A 23,650-nucleotide genomic window follows, 5' to 3' on the forward strand; every position below is an offset into this window, starting at 1 on the left:
AGGATGGTGGAAATTCAGGTGAGGTGAGGGAGAGATGAGAGGAATGACATTACAGGCAGGAAGCAAGAGATACCATCAGATAGAACTGAAGTAGGCAAAGATTTTTCTTCTAATTTTTTTTTTTTAGGAATGAGACTAAAGACATAGCCTCATTGGCAAGGAGATCTCATTGTTCTTAAGATGAGGAGATTTGAGGATGGTTAAGGAAGAAGAGATCAGAGCAAGAGAGGGAGGTAAGTGGGCCTGGTATGTGGCGTCTCCCACTCTGTGACCTCATGTAGCTTGTCACTTGCCACCCTACATTGGAGTTAGTTGGTTTTCCCTGTTCTGTCTGATCCCTACTTGCTCCCCTTGGAGTGAGGTATAAAGGCAAGTAGCAGCAAGTCAGCGCTCCATGAAGGGAGACCGTGACTCTGCAAGAGCTGGAGATAAAGACTACTGGTTAATCTCACCCTGTCAGCATCATCCCGCTTAGGCCTAAAGACTCTGGCCAATTGCTCCTTAGTACAAAGGCAAAGTTCTCTTCAAAGGAGTTGTTACTGCTTTCATGCTGGAATCGACTCGTAGCTGACCCTTCAGTGGGTTTTCAGAGTCTGTAAATCACAGGCGAGAGACTACTCATTTTTCTGCTTCAAAGAAGCTGATGGATTTCAACCATCTGCCTTTGGGTAGGCAGCACAACTGCTTATTCACTAGGCTGCTAGAAGCCCTTTTATCAAAGAAGAGCCTTTAGAAATAGGATTAGAAAACAGAATGAGCTTTCTGTGAAGATTTGCTGCTTTACTAGGATTGGGCTACCCTATGACAGCGCTTCTTTATGTGGGTTGCTCAGGACACTGTGAATCTTACTAAACTCTTTGTCTAAGCAGAAGAAATCAGTTAATTGTGGAAATGACAGCCTCTTTAACAAATGTTGTTGTTGTTGTACTGTAGAGTCAGAACCGACCTATAGCTGGCCATCCAGTGGGTTTTGAGGCAGTTAATCCTACGAGAGGAGACTGCCCATCCTTCTCCCACAGATCTGCTGGTGGCCTTGAACCATGTGCCTTCAGGATTGCAGCACAGCTTCTTGCCACTAGGCCACCAGAGCTCTTTAACAAATAGTGTGGGCAAAATTGGAAAACCATCTACAGAAAACTTAAGACCCACACCTCACACCACACACAAAACCCAACTTAAAGTGGATTAAGGATCTAGGAATAAAACCAAAGACTATAAAATTCATCAGAGAAAATCTAGGAAGAACTCTAGAAACCTTAATCCAGAGCATGAACAGACTTCCAACCACAATGGGAAGCCTATAATCATCAGAGAATTAAATAGATGAATGGAACCTTTTTTTCTTTTTTTTTTTAATAGAACCTTTTAAAAATCAAATTCCTATGTACATCAAAAAATTTCTGAACTGGGTAAAAAGGAAACCCACAGACTGAGGAAAAATCTTTGGCAATGACATATCTGATAAGAGATTCATATCTAAAATTTATAGAATACTCCAGCACCTCAACAAGAAAAAGGTAAACAACCCAAACACAAAATGATGCAGGATATGACTAGATACTTCACCAAAGAAGACTTTCAGATGGCAAAAAAACACATGAAAAAATATTCAAAATTCCTACCTATAAGAAAGATGCAAATGAGAACAACTATGAGATGCCAGCTCACCCCAGCAACAATAGTAAAGTTCAAAAGAGCAGCAAATAACAAATGCTGATCAGGTTGTGGAGAGATTGGTACCCTTCTTCACTGCTAGTGGTAACATAAAATGGTACAAACACTATGGAAGACGGTTTGGTGCTTTCTCAAAAAGTTGGAACTAGAAATACCTTTGGCCCAGTAATTCTACTTCTGGGAATATACCCTAAAGAAAACAGAGCCGAGACTCAAACAGATATATGCATACTCATGTTTATTGCTGTGTTCTTCACACTAGTGAAGAGATAGCAAACCAAGGGCTCATCAACAAAATTATGGTATATTCACACAATGGGATATTATGCAGCTATGAAAAACAATGAACATATAAAACATTACACGATATGGGGGTGCTTGGAGGACATTATACTAAGACATCACAGTAACAAAAGGACAACTACTGCATAACACTGCTGTTAAAAACCAGGACTGATATGGGGGATTAGGGGAGAATAGGAAAAGAGTAGATAATGAACACTATACTGGAACATATGAAGAGAAGAACTATATGATTAAGCATTGTATGACTACAATTTGGAACATGAGGTACATTGCAAAGTAGACTGGGGGCACAGGAAGGGAGGTAAAGAGAGAAAATGTGCAACAATGAATGAATAAAATAAAGGATTTTTGTCTATTATCACCTAGACAACTGGCCCCTAAGACCACATCTTCACTGGCTACCAAGCATACCTTGCTCACTTTTATCTCTGAATCATTTTTCTTACTGTCACTCACTTCATCCATCAAATCCTACACAACCTTCAGGATTCATTTACTGCATCACTTTCCATCCCTAAAGCTCCTCAACTCACACACTTTTCATTCTCTGAATGTACACAGCATTTGCTTAATACTCCTTGAGCCTCAGCTTTTACATATTAAAATGTTGGAAGATAATGATAGCTACTTTAGAAAGTTTTTGGAGGATTTAACGACAGAGTGTATGCAAAACATTACGTGACTCTGTAATGAGCATGGGAACACTTAGAAATGGACTCAGTATATACTAAGTGCTCACTTAATAAAAGACAAGGGTGATGATGGTGATTAATAAGAACTGTTATTTATGTTTCATGTGCCTGAACTGCCTTTACAATAGATCTGTGAATCTCAAATGTTAGAGTGCATCTGAATCTGTAAGTTTTGATAAATCATAGATTTTGGGGCACAATTTCTAATTCAGTTAGACTTGTGCATGAATACTTAAATGAACTTTATTTCTTATTGCCCTAAAGTTAAGAATAAGAATTTCGTGCTCGCTTCGGCAGCACATATACTAAAATTGGAACGATACAGAGAAGATTAGCATGGCCCCTGCGCAAGGACGACATGCAAATTCGTGAAGCATTCCATATTTTTTCCCAAAATCTCTGTAGATGTTCATTGAGATGAAAAATAAACAAACTAAATTTAAAAAATAAAAAATAATAAGAATTTAAAAAATTTATCAACAGAAAAATTAATTTTAAAATTATGGAACATCATACAATAAAATAATATAATAATAATAAAACAAGAAACAAACTACTGTTGGATAAAAAAAAAGAATCTTGAAAACAAGTTGAATGAAATAATTAGACATCAAAAGGTATATATGAAATTATTATACTTCTAAAAAGTTAAAGAACAGACAAAACTAACCTTTGATGATAGAAATCAGAACAGTGGTTTCTAATGGGTGTTGGCAATTGACTGGAAGGGATAAAATGGAATTTTCTTGGTTGACAGAAACGCTGTACATCATAGTTAGACTAGTGGTTTCACTGATGCATGTATGTATCAAAACTCAACAAATTATACACATAGAAAATTCAGCATAGGAAATTTTACCTAAATAAAATCATACAAAAATACTACCTTTTCAGGTTGTTAGCTAGAAATAGCTTATGTGAAGAAACTGGTACATAGTGGGTACTGGAAACTGAAATAATGACACACACACACACACACACACACACCACCACCACTCCCAAGTACATATGGACAGCCAATGAATCCCTTTCTCTCCTCACCAAATGAAACTCCAAAGTTCATGTGAGTTCAATTTCACTATGAAAGGAAGCATCAATACACTTTCAACTACTGAGATCAGTACTGAAGAAGTCATTGGTGCTTCCATCTAAGAGAAAGCTGAGTTTTCCCAGCATCACCAGATGGCACGATAAGGTGTCTGGTGTGCAGGTAGAAGGGAGGTGGAGAAGGCTGAAGCTGTTTTTCCTGACCAGTAGTGCCACTATGAAGAGATGGCAGGAGCAGTAGAAACACAATGGGGCATATTTACACTGCAAGGTTGTAATATAATGGACCCAATAACAGGCAGGATTTTTAAAGTATTAGAGAAATCACATGGGAAAAAGAACATCCCAAAGAATTAGATTTATGAAGGGTAACAAGTGTCTATGGACTAGAATCCTACATCATCATCATTGTACCAGTTCGAGCTGATGACTTATTCTAAGCCAGGCGTCCTTCCAATTGCTCTAAAAACATTCATTAAGTAATCCTCATAACAACTCTATTACACGATATGATTGTTTCCATTTTACAGTTGAAGAAACTGAAGCACATTGGAGAAAAATGAATTCATTTTATTCAAACAGCTAGTTAATCTCTATCTCTGGTTTTGGTAAAGAAGCATTCAGCATATGCTTAAACATTCCCCACCATAGGAAATTCACTGATTTCCTAGAGCAACCCACTTCACTGAGCTACGTCCTGACTCCTCAAAGTCTCCTGTTCTGGACAGTTCTGCCTTCTAGAACAACACAAAGCTATTCTACTCTCTATTTACCAAAACAAAGCTTTCAAGTATTTAAAGGCTGCAAGCATGAGTCCCGTAAGGCTTCTCGAGTCTAGATATCCCCAATTCACTCAGCCATTTGCACTACACCATGGCTTGTGGCTCTTCACCACCTCAAATTATTGACTCAGAGTTAACCTGAAAATGTTGGTTAAGTCAACAGAGTGGAACTGGTGACTCTCCCTTCTAGTCATAAGCTAATACCTCCTACAAACCCAAGCACATGCTTTTCACCATGTAAAACATGGCCTGGAGGCAGAAACGGCACCATAATCAGCAGCAGGAACAGCGGACTGTTACATGTCCTACACACTTCCCCACCCCAACAAACAGAATGTCAGAGGTCTAGATGATTGAGGTTCTTTGTTCTTCCTTTTCTGCCTCCACTCTCCTCTCCCCCTAGTTTTCTACCTTACCACTCTCCTGCCCCCGCCCCCAGGTCCCACATCCCTGGCAGTGCTGAGATCTGCTTACCATGGAGTTCATGGCGAAGTGATTGTGCTGTGTCTGGAGGTCTACGGCATGCTGGTAGCTGACGCCAATCTCTGTGTGGCTCTGGAGGAATAACTCCTTGTTGTGGCTTATCCAGTCAAACATCTAGAAGAAACAAGAAGATGTGGTGAAATCATAAGAGTCATAGATCCAATAAAGAAAAACTCATACAGTTACTGGAAAGCAAAAGCTCTCCTTCTATTACTCAATGGGAATCAGGCACCATTTGTAGAGTCAGGGAAGACCCTAAGTTTGGCTTGTCAGAAGAGCCTTCACAATTATATAGTGACCCATTTTAAAACAACAACATCATGTGGGAGCTCCAGGTCTGATTTCTAGAAATGTAACTCATGTACAAATCACTGGTCTACCAGAGAATGCTTGTGTGTTGCTATAAAGCAGTCAACTATAGAGATGGAGCAAGACCAGGAAGTTTCATTGCATCGGGCATGGGGTCATCATGAGTTCGAGGCTGACTCAAAACTGTGAACAACTACTGTTTGGTGATACTAAATTGATCATTTTCCTGATAACTCTCTCATTCACTTCGATATCCACCTTTCCCCAGAGGACTCATATATTTCAAGTGGAGCCAAATAGAACCTCATCTTCAGAGGAGGATCTTATTATTCTAAGGGTTATCCCTTCCTCAGGACCCCAGGCCTAACTCAATCAGTTCATGGCATTTCCTAACCAATGATGATGACTCAGAAATGGAAAAGAGATCCAATTCAGTACAATTAAAAAAAAATAATAATGAGAGAAAGTTTGTGCAACCCTTCTAGACAAAAACAAATCCAAACTATAGTTCTTTAGATAGGGCTTCTCTCTACTTGACGTTGTTAACAGTGTGTGGCCCTAAGCCTCAAATTGCTGTAGTGTTTTTTCCCAACAGACTGAATGAGGGGGAAGCCAGTAGAGAAGGGTGGAGCCAAGGCAAAGGCAGGGAAGCATGCTGAGATCCCAGTGATCCCTGCCTGATCTATAGTGTCTCTGGGTCAAGAAATTTTTATTACTAAAGTCAGATTAAGTTGGATTTTCTGTCCAGAGAAGTAGTTTACCCAGAACTATGTACAATGGTAAATCAGGAGAAGGGAAGGCTTTACTTGGAGTTTATGCTTGTCTTAGCTTCTGCTGCTTCTTGTTTGCGCTGTTGAGTCAGAACCAACCCATAGCTGATCCTCCTGTAGGTTTTCAGAGGCTATAGACTGCATGAAAGGAAAATGCCCATCTTTCTCCCACACAGCAACTGGTGGATTCTAACTGCCTGCCTTTGGGTTGGCAATGTTACTCTTTACCATTAAGCTATCAGAGCTGCACCAGAGCTGCTTAGTGTTGCTGTAACAAATGACACAAGTTGCTTTAATGAACGGACATTTATTTCCTCACAGTTTAGGGAGCTGGAAGTCTGAATTCAGGGCATTAAGACTTTCTTTCTGTCCTTGTCATTTTGAAGCTTCTGTTCCTTACTTCCTTGGCGATGTTCATGCAATTTGTATCTTTCTTTCTGTTTGTGCTTGGTTATCAATGCTTATCTGTTCTTATATCTCAAAGGTGACTGGCATTGGATGCCCATTACAGTGACATGGTCTTATTAATAAAATTTTAAAAAAACCAAAAACCAACCCTGCTATTCCCAGATGGGATGACATCTTTCTAGGATTTATAACACTTACTTTTTGGGAGCACAGTTCTGTCAATACAAAGTTCAATAGGTTGGTAAGAACTAATGAAAGAGCTGAGTACAAGAGCAGTCTCAGAAACTGCTTCAAGAGGTAAAACAATGTTATTCCATTGTAATTGTTTTGATGTATGAATTGAGTATGAACTGATTTACAGCTGACCTCACAATAAGTTTTCTGAAGCCATAAATCACATAGGAAGAGATGTCTATCTTCCTCCTGAGGAGCAACCGGTGGATTTGAACTACTTGTCTTTGGATAGGCAGCACAACACCTTACCACTAGGCCATCACCAGTGGCATCATGTAGATTAAAACTAACGGCGACTCTATGGGATGAGAGTAGAACTGAGCTTCATAGGGTTTTCAGTGGCTGATTCTTTGGAAGTAGATTACTAGGTAATCCTTCCAAGAGATGGTTCTTAGTAGATTTGAGCAGTCAAAAGTTCCTTTGTTACTCAACTGTACCTCCCTCCTTTAAATTGTGTTGTGATGGTTAGGTACCATCAAGTTGAGTATGACTCATAGTGACCTTATGAACAAAAGATCTGAACCCTGTTATATCCTGTGCTGTCCTCACACTTCCAGACACACAAGAGCCCATTGCAGCAGTCACCATGTCAATCCACTTGGTTGAGGGTCTTCCTCTTCTTCCTTCACCCTCCACCCTTCCCAGAATTTTGTCTTCTCTGAGAAATAATACCTCCTAGCAACAGGCCCTAAGTATGTGAGGCAATCTTTAAATTGTAGAGTATTTTTCCCCTTAGTATTCAAGCAAGATTTATGGAACACTAATCTGTGTTATACAGATGACACAACCCTGCTTGCTGAAACTGAGGAGGACCTGAAGTGCTTGCTGCAGAAGGTCAAGGACTGCAAACTTCAATATCGATTGAAGCTCAATATCAACAAAACAAAGATTCTCACCACTGGGCCAATTGGGAGCATTGTGATGGATGGTGAAGAGATTGAAATTGTAAACAGCTTTAGTTTGCTTGGCTCCACAGTCAACACTATGACACCAGCAGCCAGGAAATTAAAAGATGTATTGCTTTGAGAAAGGCTCCTGTTAGAGACCACTCCAAAGCACTGAAGAGCAATGATGTCAGTCTGGAGATCAAAGTGTGCCTGATATAGGCCAGGGTCTTTGCAATTACTTGTGTCAGAGGGCTGGATAATGACTAGGAATGAGAGAAGGAGAACTGATGCCTTTGAGCTGTGGTGTTGGAGAAGAGTATTGAATAAACTAAGAGACTGCTAAGAGAATAAACAGGTTCGTCCTGGAGAGGTTGAAGCCAGGCTGCTCCTTGGAGGCAAGGATTCTGAAGCTCCATCTAACATACTTTAGACATGCTGCAAGGAGGGACCAGTCCTTGGAGAGGGACGTCATGCTTGGGAGGGTGGAGGAACAGTGCAAGAGAGGAAGACCCTCAATAAGATGGATTGATTTAGGGACTGGAGTAATGAGGGTACATGTGCCAGAGACAGTAAGATTGGCACAGGATAGAGCAGGATTTAGGCCTATTGTACATAGGATCACTATGAGTCACAGGTGACTCGATAGCACATAACAGCAACAATAACAATTATTGGTTCTGGTGGTCTAGTGGCCAGAAGCTGCACTGCAATCCCAAAAGCATGTGGTTCAAGGCCATCAGCCACTCCATGAGAGAAGGATGGGCAATCTCCTCCTGTGTGATTAGTTGCCTCTGAAAACCTGCCAGAGGGGTTAGCTATGTGTCAGTTCCGACTCGATGGTCCACAACAACAATGATTTGCAAGGTACTGTCCAAAGCAATAACGAGGGAAACATGGCTGAAATGTCCTTCTTGCAGATAAGTGGGTAAAAGACCAGCACAAGAGGCAGACATCGACTCAAGATACAACTAGACATATAATGTGATTTAAAACTATGACATAAGCCAGTATGGGATACTGAGGGAGCCAAGGGAAGGAACCTTTGATGGAATCAAGAGGCCAGAATAGATGAAACCTTTATGAGGCTTGGCACCTATAGAATTAGGTGAAGATGAGGGGAATGGCTGCATTAGACTAAGAAAGATGATCACAGGGACAGAAATTTGGAACATTCCAGGGTGTCAAGGGTACTGAAAGTATTTCACTAGTAAGGTAGGGCTCAATAGTGAGAAGAAAATATGACTAAGGAGGTCAATAGGGTGAACCAACCGTGTATAGGCTTCAGGGAACTTGGGAAAAAAAAATCCCTCCTCATGAAATCAAGGGTGCTCTGGTGGCCTAGTGGCAAGAAGCTGCACTGCAATCCAAAGGTATGTGGTTCGAGGTCACCAGCTACTCTGCAAGAGAAGGATGGGCAATCTCCTCTCGTCTGATTAACTGCCTCTGAAAACCCACCAGATGATCAGCTATGGTTCGGGTCTGACTCAACGGTACACAACAACAACAACAACCCATAAAATCAGTTCTGATTCATGGTGACAATATGTGCAACAGACTCTGCCATAGAGGTTTAGGAGCTATAAGATTTTTCATTGCCTGATTTAAACTCTACTGAAACCTCAGCACCATGGCAGCACAGTGTCCATCTGTCTGTCTGTCTGTCTGTCTGTCTCTCCCCCCACCTCCCATCTCCTCCACTGACAGATAAATTGCGCTACACATGATGAGCAATGGCTGTCACTGTGACTGGCCCCCTGGGTCTCTGTATTAAGAGGTGTTACCTCAGGTGTTTCCTAAAGAGGAAGATAAAATGTTTGGATGGCAGTTGGGAGAAAGCAGGTTCTGTTTTTGCTGTACTGAATTTGGGAGGTTTATGAGAGTTTCAAGCAGAGGTATCCCGTGAGCTGTTAGATTTATGTGTCTAGAAATCAAGAGAGAGACATCTTGGCAGTAACTATCCACATTTAAGCATAAAAACATCCCCTTCCAAAGACCAACATGCATAATGTGGAGATTACATCGATATATATATATATATAGTTGTTGCTAGGTGCCATCGAATTGAGTATGACTCATAGTAACCCTATGAACAAGAGATCTGAACCCTGGGCAATATATATATGAAAATGTGAAAATAAAATGGGCACCCCAGGAGTTTACAGGAATTACATTCTATCGTTTTTTTATCTCTAAAGCTTTGCCTCCCAACTACATTTTAAAATAATTTCTCATCACTTTACTTTATTGGCAAAAGAGTCAATAAAGTTAATGAAAATCTGAAATGCTTGAAGCCCCTAGAACTTTTGATAAAACAACCCATGCTCCACAGACTTTTTTGGCTATCTCTGTGGCCGAGATGTGACCTCGCCTGTATTTTCTGTTCAATGACTATTTAGGTATGCAAATAAGCCTCTGAGTTATGTGCTAGCACCAGAATGATTAGATTGCTCGGCGCCAGGTCCCTGCTGAACTACAGAGCAAGGATTGCTGAATGCAGGCCAATGAGGGAGGAAAGCAATAACAAATGTGAGGTAAAAAATGGCTGAGAAACTCAAAGTGCTGGAGAAACAACACCTCATCAGGCCAAATTCTCATGGAATGAGGCCTGTGCTCATGCCATCCAGCCTGCTTCCATGTTCCCCTTTGGAGCAGAACAAACAAACTGCTTGCTGATGGTTAGGGCAAGCTGGGAAAACTTAGCTTGAACTAGAGGTAGCACTACAAAGAGATGATACACATCTCAGGCAGATAGAAGGTGACCTATGCGAGAGGTAAGATGGTACCAATAGTATATCAAGAATGAAAGTCTCTCTAAGAGAGAGGGCTCTTTCTTAAGGGATAAGTTCACCCACTTCTCCTATGGGCTGGAATCACCCGCCTACTTGCCCATAACCCTCTTTCTTGCAAGCCTGGTAGTCTTTGAGGACCAGCCACTTAAGTTGCATCCTGGGGAACTGGACAGAGAGCTGTGAACATGTGTAAACAAGTATGAGTGAGTGTGAGTGATATGTGAATGTGTGTGTATGTGAAGTCAAATGAAATAATGACTGAACTGGTTCAAGGCTGACTCTACCCTGAATTCCCTATTAGACTGTGGGCAATTAAAAAAAAAAATCGTGGTTTCTAGAATGGACATAACCATCTTCATTTACAATAGGTTCAATCCAGGTACATTCATGACTATCAGACTATCACTTACATTTCCAATGTTTTGAATAAAAGAATGCCATGAAGACATCTGGCACTATTTAATGGCCAATGGAAGACAGCTTCTTGTTTCTTAGTTCTGACGTGTGTCTGATATTTTAGAGCTCAAAATGTTCATCCACACACCTCATCTCACATTTCCTTCAAAATAGCCTCACATAGTGTGATTATCTTATTCCTGTTAACATTGGGTAAAGAGATTTTTCAAAGGGAAGCTCGAGGTCTAGAAATCAATTTATTTCACTCAGTGGTGGTCTCGTCTTAAGGAGCTGTGCTGCCAACCAGAAGGCATTTGGTTTAAATCCACCAGCTGCGGAATAAAGGTGGGCAATCTCTTCCTGTGTATTAACTGCCTCGGAAAACCCACAGGAGGGTTAGCTCTGGGTTGGTTCCAACTCGATGCTACACACAATGATTACAACAGCAATGCCATAATATCTATCACATCAGGCTTTGAGGATGCTGCCGTCTCCTGCACCTTGCCTCTTCTCCCTGGACTCGGCAAGGCAGTTACTCCACAAAGGGCAGCTTGCCCTGAGATTAGCTATATAAGAGCCTGTGACCAGCTTGCTTGGTCATTCCTTCATTCATTCACTTGTTCATTCATTAATTCATTCAGTACATGTTTGTTGGGAGAAGTGGAGTTGTCTCCCTGCTGCTAAAGGAAGAGGAAGAAATAAACAACCAAGTTGTTTACAGGCTCTAATGTTGCTAATCTCCAGGCAATCTGACCCTTTTTAAGCTCTCTTCTAGCAAGGGAACGTTATAATTTTGTCTGCTTGAGTTTGGGTTTCTGGAAGACATGTGATCTACACTGCTCCAAAGACCTAATAGGAGAAAGAAAAAAAGGAAGAAAACTAAACAAATATCTCCACAGTGTCTTCTAACTTCTTGGACTGTTTTCCTACCTCTGTCATGAGAAGCTACAAATAGTGGGTCTAACAAAATGTAATAGAACAACAAAATTCCTCCAAGAGGAGAGTTCATGCCTAAATAATGAAATTGCATCTCTTTGTTTGGAAACCAACATAGTTTTGTCTCATTAAGGAGATAGATGATACATGTAAGCTATTTGGATCCTTTTTCTTCATGTTTTGTTTTTAATGAAGTTAAACAATTTTTTTATCCTGGTTAAAATTCAGTTAGAAATATATACATTTGGTTCTTTATATATAGTACATGTTAAAGGAAACTATTTAAATGCAAATTAGAAAAGGAACAAAAATATTTTTTCTCTTTTAAAGATGAGGATAGTTAAAAGGTTATTGTTATGTTGTTTTTAATGAGGCATAAACTATTTCAAGGGTGAAAGATATTAAATAAGAATCTCATATTTATTCTTCCTCATTTGCCAAATTTAGCAATAGCACAATTTCAAGTTCTAACTTTCAAACCACCTTTCCATATATAGTTAGCATTTTATATTTTCTCTAATTATAGATTATTTTAGTGTTAAAATTGTTCCTGTTCAGCTTTGATAAGTTTGTTAAGAAGGTAGAAGACAACCATTGGATTTTCTTTGCCTAAATACACACAATGCAGTATCAATCATGTTCCCTGTACTTTCTTGTTTGCTACAGCGAGTGATCCATAAAAATCTGGGCCCCAGAGAACACTAACAATCGCTTTGTAGACGAATCTTGTTACATCTGGGAAACCTGGTGTGCATGCAATTCCAAAACAAAATGTTATATCTTAGAGTAGAAAAAAACCAGAGAATTCAAATCAGGCAGTTTCATTTACTGTGCAGATTTTGCCATGTATACTTTGGGAAGTGACAAAACTTGATTTGTACCTCAGATTTTTCATCTATAAAGTAGGGTAACAATTTGTATTATTTAAACTTCAGTGTAACAGGGAGATTCAAATAAATGCTTTGTTATTATATTTTTACCTTGTGCTACAGTGGAGGAGGATTTTGCAAATTTATATAATGAATGTAATCTATTGAATGTATTTCCCAAATGACTTCGTTTAGAACACAAAATAAAAGAAAGGTATAGATTTAAAATTGCATTACTTTTTTATATTGCAAAAATCACCCTAGAACAGCACTTTGAGGCTGTCACCATGTGCTTGGACCAGGGAACTCACTTTCTCCTGCCATCCCTCCAATACCACGACTCCATCCTCTCTGCCATACCCCAAGTTTTTCCACTATTAGGGGACTCAATCTCTTTGACTCTTAACAGTTTTTTCCCTCAGGAGAGAATCCTATTAAAATGCAATTATTCTTGCAATCCCTCCTGGAATTAGTTTATCCTGGCTACAGAAACAGCTCAGTGAGAAAGTGCCTCCCTCTGTGAACATGACCCAGGGATGAGAGCCTACCCTGAGGTGGAGGAGGAGCCAGAGACAGGAGGAGGGAAGTGGCTGAGCAAAGGCAAATCCCCTCACTGCACTGTTCTACTCTCCCAGGAATGCTTCCTGACACTGGGGCGTGTCTCATGCAAACAAGGCAGCACACAGATCATGTGGGTGTCTAGGCCTAGGATCCCTGGGCCAGTTTAACCTTGGTATTCCATTCTAGAATTGAGTTTTTTTCCAAAGAAGAAAAATAAAGGAGTACGAATGTGCACCTAGTTTCCAGGTTTTTAGAATTCCTCACTGAAGGCAATTTGACACTGTTCTTCTGTGTGCTGCAAGCCTGACTGGCCATAAGGAATTCATAATTCTGAAGAGATCACTGTCACAGTGACGTCTGCAGACAAGAGTGGCAGCTGTGACATGTGTCTGAATGGCTCTAGATGTCTCTATAACATCTGCTGAAGCAGAGGAGGTGCTCTGGGATCTGCCTGCTTTCCTTTAGAATTAGGCATGTTACCTGGTATATATTTTACATTCTGTGGAAGAGAAGTCATTTTTATCTTTCGCCATAAATCCAGCCTACTCTAGGGAGGACAGCTCAGCCTGGTTACCCAGGAGACACCTCACTTGATCTTCTGTAATCACAGAGCCAAATGATTTCACTGGCCCAGACTGTGTTCTCTGACCTGCAGATATGCTATTAATCTCCTAGAACATTTCTTACACCTTCCATCCTAAAAGATGCCAAAACTCAGGTCACAGAATGCTGTTCATAAAATGGAACAGTACTGGTTTCTATATGAAATAGACACATCTCCCACTGTGAACAAAGGGTTAAGAGAACCTTCTGCATGATAATTTGACCTTCAGTTAACAACTCAGTTCTGTTTCCCTGGAAACAAATCAAGAGGGTATGTATCAAAATGCTACTAAATGGTTGCTTATGGTAAAAATACCACAGACTGGTAAATTGTATTTGGATTGAGAGGAACTCTAAATATGCTATATAAATACCTGACAGAGACGCCATGCCGTAGGCTTTCCTGAGTCCATCATAGGAGCCCTGGCAGCTGTGCCAGTGGAGTGGTTACAAGAGCTACTGATTCCTGTGGGGACAAGGTTCTTTAAACCATGGCAGCTCTTGGAGCTGTCTGTCTGATGGACCATATCTCCTTGCATCTGACCTGGCCTGCTGCAAAGATTCTTGAAGCAGCTGAAAACCCAAGCCTTCATTCATTTAGTCAATCCTTCCTTCCATCCCTAAACTTTCAGGAGGATGCTCCGCCCCTGCTGTTTCCTTTGCCCTTCTAGTCTCCTCCTGCCTGCCCTTCCATTTGTACCATACACTTCCTTTACTGCTGTCTTGAGTCTGCGCCGACTATGATTATCAGTCCCCTCTCGCTCTCTAGTTCCTATTCCATGAGTTTTCATTCTCTTTGATCTCATGTCTGAATCAGATGTAATCCTTTCCAATATTCTTCTGTTTCTGGTAGAGGCAACACCTTCTAGTGGCACGCCAATGGGAAAGAGATATGATGCATGTCGCCCCTCTGCACACGCAGCATGTCTCTCTCGTTGGCTTTGAGTTGACTACATCTACATGATCATAGATCAGAACAGAACTGTGCTCCATAGGACTAATTTTCAAAAGTAAATCACCAGGCCTGCCTTCTACGCACCTACGGGTGACCTCAATTCTTCAATGTTTCAGTTAGCAGCCAGGTCTGTTAACCATTTGCCTCATGAAAGGATTCCTCACAAGTTTCATTTGATGCCTTACTCCCTCAGGAGAACCAGAGCTTTCACACACCCACACTTCCTTCCTTGACACATTTTTTTTGGTCTTAGTATGACAAAAACAATCTAAATACTCTAATTTTGAAAGATCACAATTTTTAAGCTGATTTACCTAAACGGGCCTCCTACTTTATGACCACTCTAATGGTTTCCTTCTGTGTCTTTCATATCTTTGCTGTGACAGATTAAAGACTTGGATCTCAGCCTTTTGCCCATTATTCAACAAGTCTTGGCCATTATAAAATTCAACCATGCTCATTACTTCACAGTATTAATAGTATCTCCTATTCAGTATGTCAAGCACAAGCTAAGTATCTCCACAGTTTACCTCATGTATCCTTTAAAATAATGCTGTGAAGTACACATTGTTAGCTGTATTTTAGACATGGTAAAAATTCCTTCAAGTGAAGTGAAGTAAAATTGTCTAACGTCATACACTCATGTTGTTGTTAGAGTGATAAAAATTAATTTAGACTCTAGAGTCCTTCTGGTCCTAAGTTCAATGTCCTCTGTTTCCAGGATGCTCTTAAGACATGCCATACTTAGCACAGTGGACTTCACACATGTTATCCTGATCTTCCTAACATCCTTCAGAGGTAGGGCTACTACAGGAAAGAAAAATTTGTTTTCCAAAGAAATAAAGTAACTTGATCAAAGTTATACAGACTGGACAGCAAATTGAAAATTCAAATCTGTCTGACTCTAAAATTCAAGTTTTCAAATTGTTATTACATTGTTTCCCAAATAATTCTTACTAACAGGTACCTACAGATTCAATATGATCATACAATACTTATTGATTCAATATTAACACCTCCCCCTTAATGTCCTATCAACCTCTGAAACTACTAAAACCTGCCCATCCAAACTATTACCTTCTCCTGATTACCTACATCTTCATCCAGTTCCCTAAACCTATCTTCTTTCCATCCTCAAATCCAAATATTTGAATTCTTTTTTTATTGCACTTCACAGGTATTGCATTTTTTTAGTGTTAGATTTTTTATTTATTTAACAAAGTGAAGGTTTATGGCAATACTGCCTTGAACAAATACATTTTTCATAAAGCTATTTCACATTTCTCAGAATACCTGATCGTGCTTATACGAAACCTATACTTGGACCAGGAGGCAATCATAAGAACAGAGTAAGGAAACACAACATGGTTCAAAACTGGGAAGGGAATACGCCAGGGATGCATCCTATCTCCATACTTTTTCAATCTATATGCAGAGCAGATTATCCAGGAGACTAGGCTCTATGAGGAGAAATGTGGCATCAGGATTGGAGGAAGACTCATTAACAATCTGCGTTATGAGATGACACAACACTGCTTGCTGAAACTGAGGAGGACCTGAAGCTCTTGCTGCAGAAGATCAAAGACTACAGCCTTCACTATGGATTGAAGCTCAACATCAAGAAAACAGATTCTTACCACTAGGTCCATTGGCAACATCATGATACATGAAGAGAATGAGATTGTTAACAGGTTCTGTTTTCTGGCTCTACAATCAACACTCTTGGTACCAGCAGCCAGGAAATTAAAAGACAACTTGCACTGGGAAAGTCTGCTGTCAGAGACCTCTCCAAAGTACTGAGGAGCAAGGATGTCAGTCTGGAGACTAAGGTGTGCCTGTTCAGGCCATGGTCTTTGCATTTACGTGCTATTTATCAGAGAGCTGGACAATGACTAGGAATGATAGGAAGAGAATTGATGCCTTTGAGCTGTGCTGTTGGAGAAGAGTACTGAATATACCACAGATAGCTAAGAGAATAAACAGGTTCTTCCTAGAGAGGGTGAGACCCGGCTGCTCCTTGAAGGCAAGGATTCTTGGGCTTTGTTTGACATACTTTGAGCATGTTGCAAAGAGGGACCAATCCTTGGAGAAGGACATCACACTTAAGAGGGTGGAGGGACAGCACAAGAAAGGAAGACCATTGATGAAATGGATTCATTCAGTGACTGGGGAAATGGGAGAAGATGTGTCAGAGACAATAAGATTGGTACAGGATAGAGCAGGGTTTAGGGCTATTGTACATAGGGTCACTATGAGCAGCAAGTGACTTGATAGCACATAACAACAACAACATTTCACACTTAATAGGCTATGGTGGAGCCTAGTGGCAAGAAGCTGTGCTGCAATCCCAAAGGCACAAAGTTCAAACCCACCAGATGCTCTACTGGAAAAGAAGGGACAATATCCTCCTGTGTCAATCAGATCCAATTTGATGGTACACAACACGAAAGAAAATATAACAGATTACTGTTGCTGTTGTTGTGTACCATCGAGTTGGAACCGACCCATAGCTGACCCTCTGGTGGGTTTTCAGAGACAGTTAAGTGCACGGGAGAAGACTGCCCATCCTTCTCCCATGGAGCAGCTGGTGGTGGCCTTGAACTGCATGCCTTTGGGATTGCAGCACAGCTCCTTGTCACTAAGTCACCAGAGTTGTTGTTGTTGTTGTTGTTGTTGTTAAGAGCTGTCCAGTTGTATGTGACTCATAGCAACCCTATGAACTAAAGATTTGAATACTTGTATAACTATCATCATTTCTCCAGGATCACAGGGTTTCTAGAGGCAAGCTATTTTGGAAATGGACATCACTCCTGCTTCCAAGCTTATTTTAATCAGGGAGCTCCACCAAACACTGTCCACCATGGGTAACTGTTACTGCATTTGACACATCAGTGTCACAGTGTTCAGCATCACAAGTTACCTCTCTGTATAGCAAGTGGACAGACCAGGGCTATATGACCTAGAAGAATGTTTGACCCAAACTAGTTAAAACCAGGCCTGAGGGCCATGGATGAAAGTCACCCACCTTTGGCACTTTCTGTCCACTAGGCCACCTGAGCTAGTGGAGTATAAATATAAGCTTTATATATGTTGTTGTTGTTGTTGTGTGCCATGGAGTTGGAACTGACCCAGTGTCGCATGGGAGGAGATGGCCCATCCTTCCCCCCTCTCCTGCAGAGCAGCTGGTGGATTCAAACTGCGCGCCCTTGGAACTGCAGTACAGCTTCTTACCACTAGGTCACCAGAGCTCCCCTTCTATATACTAAGAAAGAAAACATTTCACATGATTTGCTTCATTGCAAAAGTTCAAAATATTGTGAGGACTGCCAAGATTTGACAAAAAGACATAGACTGAGCTCATGCTGCTGGGAAAATGGCGGTGAGAGACAGAGGGCTGCCACAAATTTCTAATTTGTAAAAAATAAAAAAACAAAAAGCACGATTGTGCAAAGCCCAGTAAAACAGTGCATGGTCTTTTTAATCCATTACTGCCGCTAATCATTCATCAGACCAGACCCTCCAGCCTGTTGTTGCTGTCATGTCGAGTACAACTCAGAGCAATTACATGAACAACAGATCTGAACCCTGTCCTGGCCATCCTTATCATCTCTGGTTTACGTGATCCCACTGCAGCAGCCTCTGTGTCAATCTCATTAGGGTCTTCCTCCCCTTCACTGACCCTCTACTGATCCAAGGACGATGTGCCTCTCCCAGGAATAGCCTCTCCTAACAACATTCCCAAAGTAGGAGAGTGGAAGCTTCACCAATCCTCACCTGTAAAGAACGCTCTGGAATCTCTAAGGCCTTCCTTAGAGAAGAATTGCTTAGATTACTGCAATTTATCCCTTACTCATTTCCTTGGCTCCATTCTCTCCCTCATCCCAAGCTATCTGTCCATCAGGTTCAATGCTCTAACATAATACTTTTCTCATATACTTGTCAAGGTGGTAGGGGGAACTCCAAAACCAAACTATTGCTACTGTTTGTTATCCACAACACAAAATTCACCCTGCTTAGACAGATGCTATTCGAGGTTCCAACCTGTAAGCTAATTCAAGTTTGCCTTTTGTCATCATTTAATACCACCGTCCTACACAAAGTATAGGGAGTTCTGGTGGGTTAGTGGCAAGGAGCTGTGCTGCCATCCCAAAGGCATGTGATTCAAATCCATCAGCTGCTCTGTGGGAGAAAGATAGAAAATCTCCTCTTGTGTGACTTACTGCCTCTGAAAATCCACTAGAGGGTCGGCTATGAGTTGTTTCTGAATAGATGGAGTACAACTACATTAAGTATACTTTTCAGTCATGTCATTTTATTCACTGCCATGTACACAAATTATACCATGTTTGTTTCTGCCCCTCTCGATGGTCACATTTTTCTTCTCCATGAAAAGCTGCATACTTAAATATCCAATTTATTCTCATCCTTTAGATACAATTGAAGGCTCTTCACCTCCTTAGCGCTTTTATGGACCACTTAAGGTGTCACTGACTTCTCCTCACTCTAATCTCATTGCTCTTAGAATTTACAATGATAGCTCCCAGGGACAGTTTCCTAGATTCTACCCTTGAGAGTCTAATGCAGTGGGTGCTCTCCAAGTTATTCTGGTACACTTGAACTTTCATTCAAAGTGTTTATGTGAAAGCTTGTAGTTCTGCTAGTTGGGGCTGCTGGTATCAGATATAACCCTACCATCTTATAAGCTTTTTAAAGGATTGACCAACAATCAGTCCTTGAAAGAAGCAAGACACAAACACAAGCTCCACACTTATCCTACCTTTCTCCTAGAAGATAGTTCTCAAACTGTATAGCAGGGAAACAGCAGCTGAGCAGAGAATCACACACAGCAGGGGGGCATACACACTACATACACACACATACACACACACACACACGGGACAGGGGAGAGAAGGGAGAAAATGTCAGGACTGGTATAGTGGCAAGACTTTGGGTGACAGGGAATTAAGAGGAGGGATCTATAAAAAGAAAGTCCTGGAGGCAGTCTTGGAGGTGACTTGCTGTCTCCCAGATCTGTGTAATAAAGTGCATTTATGGATATTGAGGGGAAAAAAAGAGAGTCCCAAAAATATGCATCAACATTTCCTTTATGTCCAAATATAAGCTCTAAACATCAGAGAAGACTCTGGAAGATCTAACAAAGAATAGCTACAGGAGTTAAAAGGATGTTGAGAGCTACAGAGAAATTCTAATGGTCACATTTTGTTATTGTTGTTGTTGTTGTTGTTGTGTGCCATCCAGCCAACTATGATTCATAGTGACCCTATGCACAATAGCTCTGAACTATTCTCTATCATGTGCCTCTGACAAACCTACCCCATTTCCCCAGTTAATGTGTTAATACATCTCGTCCAGGATCTTCTTCTCTGGCCCTGTTCCTCTACCTTTCCAAGCAGGATGTCCTTCTCCAAGGACTGGTCCCTCCTGGCAATATGCCCAAAGTAAGTAAGACAAAGCTCCAAAATCCTTACCTCTAAGGAGCAGTTTGGTCCCACCCTCTCCAGGAGAGATCTATTTGTTCTCTTCGCAAACCATGGTATGTTCAATACTCTTCTCCAGCACCACAACTCAAAGGCATAAATTTAGTCTTCTGCCATCCTTAGTCACTGTCCACTCTCTGATGCACAATAATTAGCTCTGAAAATCTCAGTTAGTATCAGGTATAACTTTGTCTCTGAACCAACATCGTCACTCTTCAGTACTTTGGAAAGGTCTCTGAAAACAGATTTTCCTAATGCAATTTGTCTTTTGATTTCCTGACTGCTGGTTCCAAGAGTGTTGATTGTGGAGTGGAGGAAGCTGAAATTGTTAACAATCTCAATCTCTTTTCCATCTATCATGGTGCTGTCAATTGGCCCAGTGGTGAGAATCTTTACCTCCTTAACGTTGAACTTCAGTACATATTGAAGACTATAGTCCTTGACCACCTGAAGCACATGTTTCAGATCCTCCTCTTTATATATTATAGAGATATAATTAGCCTTAACTGATCAAGGGAAAAGGTGAGAGGTGTGGTCTGTGAAGGTATGATCAGTTTTATCAGATTAAAGTGAAATTTCCTTATGGGTATCGCTTGCATTGCCTACATGTTTGGACTTTGGTAAAAGCAAGACAACTTTGTCAGATCTAAATGTGATGACTTCTAGACTTGGTATAGTAACCTACCATAGCTGCTGGCTTTGAATTCATCACTTTCCAAAATAAGCAGCCTGAGATCCTGTCTGCCTGCTGATGAACTCATTAGAATCTCCATACATCTCTCTCTCGAGACCTAACTTAGAGATCTGGAACTTGTCACTCTATAAGCTCTGGTGGCTTAGTGCTAACAAGCTGTGCTGTTAACCCAAAGGCAAATGATTTGAACCCACCAGCTGCCCCATGGGAGGAAGATGGACAACCTACTCCTGTGGGATTTACTGACTCTGGAAACCCTCTGGAGGGTCAGCTTTGATTGGCTCTGAATCAGCAGTATACAATAACAACATAAGTACATCATACATTTCCTTGATCAATCACTCACTCAATCTAGGCTTCATTAGTTTTGCTTCTCCAAAGAACCAAATCTAAGACAATTCTCTACAATACATTACTACAATATCTAGCATAAAATAAAATTACTGAACATGTGAAGAAGCAAAAAAAGGTAACTTAAAAGAATAAAAAAACAATCAATGAAAACAGATCCAGAGATGATAGAGATATGATTTGGCAGGCTAAACCTTCAAAATAACTATGATAAATGAAGCTTGTCTATGTATAGGTTTGTATGAGTACAACTAAAATTAGGAAAGGTGTGCATCATGGTTGTATCCTTTCTCAATGTCTATTCAATCTGTATGCTGAGTAATTCAAGAAATTGGACTATATTAAGAACAGTGCAGCCTGCTGATTAAAGAAGACTTCTGAGAAGCCTGCATTATGTAGATGACATAATCTTGCTTGCACAAAGTGAAGACTCGAAACACCTATTGAAGAAGATCAGAGACTACAGACTTCAATATAGGGTACATCTCAATATCAAGAAAACAAAAACGACATCACTGGACAAATAGGCAACATCATGACAGACAGAGAAAAGGCTGATACTGTTAACCATTTCACTTTATTTGGATCCACAATCAATACTCATGAAGCAGCAGTCAAGATTTCAAAAGATATGATGGATGCACTAGGGAAAAGCTATCAAGGATCCTTCAAAATGCTAAGGAGTAAGAATGTCAGTTTAAAGGCTAACTACACCGGATATAAGCCATGGTGTTTTCAATGGCATCCTAAGGATATAAACATTGGACAATGAATAAGGAAGGCCAAAGAAGAATAAATACACTTGAATTGTGGTGTTAGGTAAGAGTATTGAATACATTCTAGACCACTAAGAGAACAAACAAATCTGTCTTGGAGAAAGTGCAATGACGGTACTCTGTAGAGGCAAGGACAGTGAGATTTTATGTCATATACTTTGGGCATGCTGTCAGAATCAGTTAGTCTTTGGAAAAAGACATGATGTTGGGAAAGGTATAAGGTCAGAGAAAGAAAGGCAGGTTCTCAGCAAGATGCACTGTCACAATGATGACATCAATGGACTGGAACATGACGAAGACTGTGAGGGGGCATGATCAGGGCAAGATTTAGATCTGTTGTTCATAGGGGTTTGTTGGCACCTGACAACAAAGAGTGAACCTAGGTAGGGGGGTGTGGGTAATCAATGCGTATCTTGAGAAGTCATTGGCTAACTTCAATAGTAATGTTATTCTCTTTGCCATTCACTGATTCTGGGATGGGCAGATCTTATGAGACAATCAGAAAAATATTTAGTACAATATTTCTTTCACTTTATGAGTAGTCACTCTGTTTCAGATACCGGTAAGAGGAGATACAGCCATTATTTAAGGATTGAGACAAATACATAGACATATAATTTCAATATTCTATTAAATTTAATGTTGTTGTTGTTGTTGTTATGTGCTGTCAAGTCGTTTTCGACTCATAGCGACCCTATGTACAACAGCCCTAAACCCTGCTCTATCCTGCACCAACCACACTGCCTCTGACACACCCATCCCGATTACCCCAGTCACCGAATCAATCCATCTCATAGAGGGTCTTCCCCTCCTGCGCTGTCCCTCCACCCTCCCAAGCATGATGTCCCTCTCCAAGGACCTGTCCCTCCTGGCAACATGCCCAAAGTATGTCAGACGAAGCCCCAGAATCCTTGCCTCCAAGGAGTAGCTTGGTTTAATCCTCTCCAAGATGAATCTGTTTGTTTTCTTGGCAGTCCATGGTACATTCAGTACTCATCTCCAACACCACAGCTCAAAAGCATCCACTTTCCTTCTGTCCTCCCTAGTCATTGTCCAACTCTCTGATGCACAACAAGCGATTGCAAATACCATGGCCTGTATCAGGCGCACCTTAGTCTCCAGAGAGACACCGTTGTTCCTGAGTACTTTAGAGGGGTCCCTAACAGGAGGGAACTTAGTGTCATTCAGCAGAACTGGTTGTTGTTGTTGTTGTTAGACGTCATTGAGTATGAATCAAAACAACCCTATGAGCAGCCAACCTGAACCCTGCTCTATCCTGTGCTATTCTCATTATCTCTGATACACTAGAGCCCGTAGCTGAAGTCACTATGTCAAGCCATTTGTTGGGGGTCCTCCTCTCCTTCACCAACCCTCCATCTTTCCAAGCATGATGTCCTTTTCCAAAGAACAGCCTCACCTAGCTACCCATTTAAAACATGAAACATGAAGCATCATCATCCTGCCTTCAAGGAGTACTCTGGCTGCATCCAGGGCTTCTTGTTTTTATGCACTGCTCTTCAGTACTTTGGAGAGGCCCCTAACAGCAGACTTTCCCATGGCAATGCGCCTTTTAATTTCCTGGCTACTGGTGCCAAGAGTGTTGACTGTGGAGCCAAGCAGACTAAAGCTG

The 23,650-nt window shown here is 40.9% G+C and overlaps 1 protein-coding gene across 2 annotated transcripts in view; it reads right to left on the reverse strand.

The window, feature by feature from the left end:
* Positions 1-23,650, reverse strand: part of KALRN (kalirin, RhoGEF kinase) — a 797,511-nt gene that overhangs the window by 504,423 nt on the left and 269,438 nt on the right. For both annotated transcript variants that reach the window (XM_006884214.1, XM_006884215.1), the window contains exon 6: positions 4,976-5,098. In XM_006884214.1, coding sequence (XP_006884276.1) covers positions 4,976-5,098 — 123 coding nt within the window. The remainder of the gene's footprint in view (positions 1-4,975; positions 5,099-23,650) is intronic.

This window comes from Elephantulus edwardii, unplaced genomic scaffold (assembly GCF_000299155.1).
Source record: "Elephantulus edwardii isolate Elephantulus edwardi_28Jun2011 unplaced genomic scaffold, EleEdw1.0 scaffold00032, whole genome shotgun sequence".
Lineage (NCBI taxonomy): Eukaryota > Metazoa > Chordata > Mammalia > Macroscelidea > Macroscelididae > Elephantulus > Elephantulus edwardii.